General features: G+C 38.8%; 1 protein-coding gene across 1 annotated transcript; it reads left to right on the forward strand.

Annotated features, from left to right (window-relative positions):
* The first annotated feature begins 2,068 nt into the window (after positions 1–2,068).
* Positions 2,069–5,922, forward strand: SNAI2 (snail family transcriptional repressor 2). Its single transcript, XM_045896576.3, has 3 exons — positions 2,069–2,334; positions 3,168–3,713; positions 4,629–5,922. Exons 1-3 carry the CDS (start codon positions 2,256–2,258, stop codon positions 4,808–4,810), a joined length of 807 nt encoding a protein of 268 aa, XP_045752532.1. The 5' UTR covers positions 2,069–2,255; the 3' UTR covers positions 4,811–5,922.
* Positions 5,923–6,434: the final 512 nt, after the last annotated feature.

Consider the following 6,434-nt stretch of genomic DNA (forward strand, 5'->3'; position numbering starts at 1 on the left):
TTTACGTGTGACTAGTTACCACGCAGACCTGTGTAATGACATGCCTCATACACGATCCTGAACACTATCTGCTCATCCCAGTAGGTGCGGTAACATGTCCTGACTCTGATCTGTGTCATGCGTGATGAGCCCCCCTGGACATGTGGTGGGGAACTCGGCTCAGTTATGCATCTGTAATCCAAATTCAAGTTTTGTTTTGTTTTTTCTTTTCAAGCATAGTGAATTACTGTTAAACTTTTTAAGTGAATTTTTAAAATATACACGTCAGCAGGTTATCTTGTGTAATAACTACCAAGAAATCAATACCAAAATGTTCTGACACTCTTTGCTACTATCAATAGGCAGTACAGAGTGAAAGGAAGAAATACAAACAATTTACCTTTGCTCAACTATACTATATTTCTAACAAAATGTGCCTTTTGCAGGAAATGGGGCAGAAAGAGCAAGGAGGACTCCTGTTCCAATAAACCAGGTGCAAGTAGCAAGCTCAGAAAACTTGCCCTGAATTACACTCTAGTTTATAGTTTGCAGAGCAATCTAATGCATATTCACATTTTCCTGTCTGCTACAAATACTATTCCTATTAACATAAAGACTCTTCTAAATTCATTTCTTTGGCATTTAAATTATGACTGTTGGAAGAAAAAAATAGAATCATTGAAATTGGCTCAGAAACTCGTGAGTGCCCCTACTTTTGTCCTCCCCCCTCCCACCAGCACACAGGTTTGTTTTCTCCTCCTAAGATTAAGAAGTTATGCAGCCTGACAATACATTTTCCTCTTACAAGTCTTGACTTCACCACTATTATTTTCTTTTTCACTTTTTTCTTCCAGCACCTGTTAGAAACAAGGGTAGGGTGCTTGTTGCAAATCTGTTCTTTCCTCAGTCTTTAAGCAAAAGGTAGGGAGAAAAGTCTGGAATGGTCTGAGATGCTTGAAAATACGGTAGAAATTTTACTTTTAAAATTAGCCACCTTGGAGGATTTTTAGATTTAATACCATATACAAAAAAATCAAAGTATTTTCGCTGGTTACCAGATCAGCTCCTTAGAACTTTAACCAAGCAGCAGACATAATGGCATCCTTTCTTTAAAAATACAATCCAGGAAACTGGCAGATACGGAGATGAATTTTGATGATTTTATACTGAAAAAAATAGTACCATATAAAAGCAGATAAATATTTGAAATGAAATAATTGTCTCTAAAGGCCCATTCATTATATATATGTATATGAGATGTCATATATATACATATATAAATACATAGAGATACATTTTGGTTCCTAATGACAGGTTACATACTGCCCCTCTCTCTGTGCAGCGTTCCTTCTTATCTTTGTTGTGTCCCAGTTCTTCCGATAAGCAGGTCTTTCATGGGCTACAAAGCATTTCTTTCAAGCCACCATAGCTAATATGGTGACATGATTACTTAATTTCCACGAGGAAGTGCGCCTCTGGCTTTGCTGAGCCTTTAAAGACATGAAGTGCATTCCCAGCATTCAGAACACTCACGCATGTGGCTCGGCCCCTTTTGCAGACCAGGGAAGCCCCCCACTGTGGGGGCGCCCTCCTCACTCACGGGGGCTTTTGTCTTGACGGAGCTACCTTGCTTTTTCAAAAGCCAAAAGTTAATTGTTCAGTCCCTGCACAAGTAAAACCTCTCCGAATGCCACTTCCAAATATAGGCTCTCATTAATACCAGAGGCTGACCTGGGATCTTGTAGGACACCCTTTCCTTCCTCTAGCGAACATTTTGTCCCATTGCATTTGCTTTACCCGACATCTGGAAGCCAGGCCCGCTTTAGAAATCACACTTCCTAGGACTTACCTAGCTCTCTGAGAGCACGAATAACTGGCAAGCTAAAGAAGTAAAATTACCTCTCTTGAAAATACTTAGGCACTTTTTTTCGTCTCCACTGAAATCCCGAAGAACAGCCCATTTTGAACCAGAATAATTTAGTCTGACAACAGATTCTTCCTCTGTTCACAGCTGTCCCAGAGGGAGGAGCTGAAATCTGAACCTCTCCGCTGTGATTGGATCCTTCTTGCAAAAGAGAGGAAAAAAAAACCCTCCCAGCCAAAACGGGCTCAGTTCGTAAAGGAGCCAGGCGACTTCAGAGGCGCCGGCCCGTCCGCCTGCCGCACCTGAGCGCGGCCCCAGCCTGAGCCCAGCCGGCCGCGATGCTCTAGGGACCGGCCGCGTCCTCCCGCCGGACCGTTATCCGCGCTGGGCGCCCGCCGGACCCGCCGGCAAGATGCCGCGCTCTTTCCTGGTCAAGAAGCATTTCAACGCCTCCAAAAAGCCCAACTACAGCGAACTGGACACACACACAGGTAAAAAATAAATAAATAAATAAATAAATAAAATTTAAAAAGGAAATGATATCTATCATCTCTCTCTCTCTCTCTCTAGATTATATATATATGTGTGTGTGTGTATATATATGTATATATATATACATATATATTGATACATGTTACAACTCAAATATTATTACAAAAGAACCAAAGGCAAAGTTGTTTTCCTTTCAAACAGTGTCCTAAAAGAGAGTTCAGATTCTTTTGATCATTTAGGGTAAGTTTTAATTCAAAACTTTTAGAACTCTTAACTGACAAGGAAAACTTCATTCAACTCTTGCAACTTCATTTTCTAAAGCTTGTATATACATGCATAATGAGTATATGGAGGATGAGTAACACAATACGTAAATGTTGAATTATTGCTTTTTTCATGTAATAAGGCTCCTTTCCTTCAGGGAGCAGCTTGATCTACACGTATCTTTGTACTCACAGTCATAGAACCTGCAAATAACCCATGCATAAAACAGAAAATAACTTTTTTGTATCTTTAAAATAATATATAAGTTTTTCCTCCTCAGTGCAGACTGTGAAGGCACTCACTTGGCTGCACTCCCTCACTGCACAGCATGTTATAGCTCCTGTCACACTATATATGCAGGAGGCGTAGATGTGCATTAAAGCACAGTAACTCTGTAGCAGCAAGGGTGGAAATGAAATGTTTTATCAATGCCTATGTCTTCCTAAATGAGTCTATTTACTTCATTATAAAGTCCTCTGTGTGTGTTGTGTTGCAAAGTAGCTCCTTAGTGTGTTTTCAAGTTATTTTTTTACCTTAATCTTCTTTCCTTTCCTTTTCTTTCCCCTAGTGATTATTTCCCCATATCTCTATGAGAGTTACCCCGTGCCTGTCATACCACAACCAGAGATCCTCAGCTCGGGAGCATACAGCCCCATTACCGTGTGGACTACGGCAGCTCCATTCCACTCCCCATTATCCAATGGCCTCTCTCCTCTTTCTGGATACCCCTCAACCTTGGGGCGAGTGAGCCCCCCTCCTCCATCTGACACCTCATCCAAGGACCACAGTGGCTCAGAAAGCCCCATTAGTGATGAAGAGGAAAGACTACAATCCAAGCTTTCAGACCCCCATGCCATTGAAGCTGAAAAGTTTCAGTGCAATTTATGCAATAAAACCTATTCAACTTTTTCTGGGCTGGCCAAACATAAGCAGTTGCACTGTGACGCCCAGTCTAGGAAATCGTTCAGCTGTAAATACTGTGACAAGGAATATGTGAGCCTGGGCGCCCTTAAGATGCACATTCGGACCCACACTTTACCTTGTGTCTGCAAGATCTGTGGCAAGGCGTTTTCCAGACCCTGGTTACTTCAAGGACACATTAGAACTCACACTGGTAAGAGAAAAACGTAGCCAGGAATGTTACTGTCTGATAGAATGAAGCTCTGGGCTGGCTGTTGAATTTGCATTAAGTAGTGACACAGTGTTTTTAATGATGGATGATCATTTATAGCTACTTCCTGATGACTCAAAAAGTTGTTAGAGCAGAGCACTCCATTTCTTGTTAACAACCTCTGCTCCAGAGACTGCAAACAGCATTTAGACTTTGGAAAGTAGATTCAGAAGGTTTGGTATCAAAGATCAGTTAAAAAATCAGGAAAGATGTACTTGAATGTGTGTTCTGTGAAACTGCTCCCAGTATTCAGCAAACACAGATGTTGCTATCTTAATCAATTGCTCTGGTAGATATGTGAACGGCTTGCCTATAGTCTTCTGTTGGAAACATTCTTGCTGTGATATCTATCACCCCTTAGCAAGTTGGATAGTTAGAACTGAATTTACTCTCCATTGTTTTATTATGTTTTGTTTTTTGCTGCTGAATATTTTATTCCTAACACAAAATCATCCTAGGGAGCCAAGGCATTTATCCAACCTTAGTCATAATACAGAAGGAGGGAAAAGGGGAAATATTAGGAAATATTGGGAGGAGCTCAACATTAGCTGCACCTGCTGAAGCAGAAAGCTTTAATATGTGAAAGTCCTAGAACTACATGAAATATTTCTGCATGACTGGCAGCACTAACAATATTCTTGGTGTGATTTTTTTTAATGCGATATTCAAATTTATCTTAAAGGGCCAGATATGAAAAAAAGTATCTGTTATGGGGAATTTTAATCAAGTTTTTTTTTTTTTTTGACAAAATGTGATTGTTATTCGCAAATGTTATCTGAATGTTATCTGACTTCATGTTTCCTCTAAAAACACTGACTGTCTTTCTTTCTCAACCCCCACCCCCACCCCCACCCCCAGGGGAGAAGCCTTTTTCTTGCCCTCACTGCAACAGAGCATTTGCAGACAGGTCAAATCTGAGGGCTCATCTGCAGACCCACTCGGATGTAAAGAAATACCAGTGCAAAAACTGCTCCAAAACCTTCTCCAGAATGTCTCTTCTGCACAAACATGAGGAATCTGGCTGCTGTGTAGCACACTGAGTTACGCAATCAATGTTTACTCGAACAGAATGCATTTCTTCACTCCGACTCCAAATGACAAATAAAAGTCCAAAGGCATTTTCTCTTGTGCTTACCGACCAAATAATGTGTATAGACACACAGACACACGGACACACACACACACAAACACACACACACAGGCACACACAGGCACACACAGGCACACACACTAAAAGCTGCAAGAGCACGAAATCCATGTGTTCATATTTAATCCTTTCCATGTGAAGTTTAAAATTACTATATATTTACTGACAGCTAGATTGAGAGGATAAAAGACAAGAATCTTTCTCTTCAAAAGATGAAGCAAAAAGCACATAGCATCTTTTCTCACTAAGAAAGAATGCAAAGATTTACATTGCTGCCAAATCATTTCAACTGAAAAGAACAGTATTGTTTTGTAATAGAGTTTGTAATAGAATTTCCTATAGGAAGAGAATTTGCCAGACACTATCTCAGGTGCCTTATAAAGTATTCCAAGTTTACTTCATTACATGTCTGATGTCTGGTTATCATTGTTGAACTAAAGCCTTTTTTGATTACCTGTAATGCTTTAAACTGTATTTTTAAGAGAGAGACCAAGAAAGAGAAAAAAAAAAAAAAGAAGAAGAACAAGAACAAAACACAGGAGAATGTATTGAGTGTTTTGTTTTCATTTTTGTTTTCGCCAATAAAGAGTATGCTCCTTGGGGGAGGAGGGAAAGAATAGCTTTGAACATTCCTGGTGCATGCTCCATGTCTTACCTTTTAAAAGAATTTTTAATGATTTTCTAAAATTAATTAAAGATGGGAATAAGTGCAAGAAAGGATTCTTAGAAACTCAGTAATGTACTTAAACTATTTTAAATGCATACAACAAATGCAATCCATACAGCACCCTTCCAAGTGCCTTTTTAAAGTAATTGTATAGATGATGAGTCAATGTAAATTTGTGTTTATTTTTATATGATTGAATGAGTTTTGTATGAAAGTGAGATGTTGTCTATAGCTGATGTCTATAAACAACCTGAAGACTTGTGAAATCAATGTTTCTTTTTTAAAAAACAATTTTTAAAGGTCCTTTTTTACAATAAACATTTTTGATTTAAAATCTATTGTTTGTATACTATTTTCAGAGACCTTACTTACTTCATGATTTGTATCAAACTGCTATACAAAGAATTGTTTTTTCTTAATAAGAGAAAAAGTGAATAACATTTTTATGAATATCAAGTGTTATTTTATGTATTAGATTATAATAAAGTATACTGCTAGTATTTTTTCTTTACTCTTAAGATAATACTGTCACATTCAAAAAGATAATATCACGGGTGCCTGGGTGGCTCAGATGGTTAAGCGTCTGCCTTCGGCTCAGGTCATGATCCCAGCGTCCTGGGATCGAGTCCCGCATCGGGCTCCCTGCTCCTTGGGAGCCTGCTTCTCCATCTGCCTCTCTCTGTCTCTCATGAATAAATAAATAAAATCTTTAAAAAAAAAAAGATAATATCACAATAGTAATAGTTTGTTAGTATATACCTTTAACAAAAAATCGCACTTCGGAGTGCTAAAAATATTCATATTATTAATAGTCAAGAATACTTTTCAAAACTTTTTATTTATGATGACT

This window comes from Mirounga angustirostris, unplaced genomic scaffold (genome assembly GCF_029215605.1).
Source record: "Mirounga angustirostris isolate CCGP_5_RB_7025 unplaced genomic scaffold, mMirAng1.0.hap1 SCAF_4, whole genome shotgun sequence".
In the NCBI taxonomy this organism is placed as follows: Eukaryota; Metazoa; Chordata; class Mammalia; order Carnivora; family Phocidae; genus Mirounga; species Mirounga angustirostris.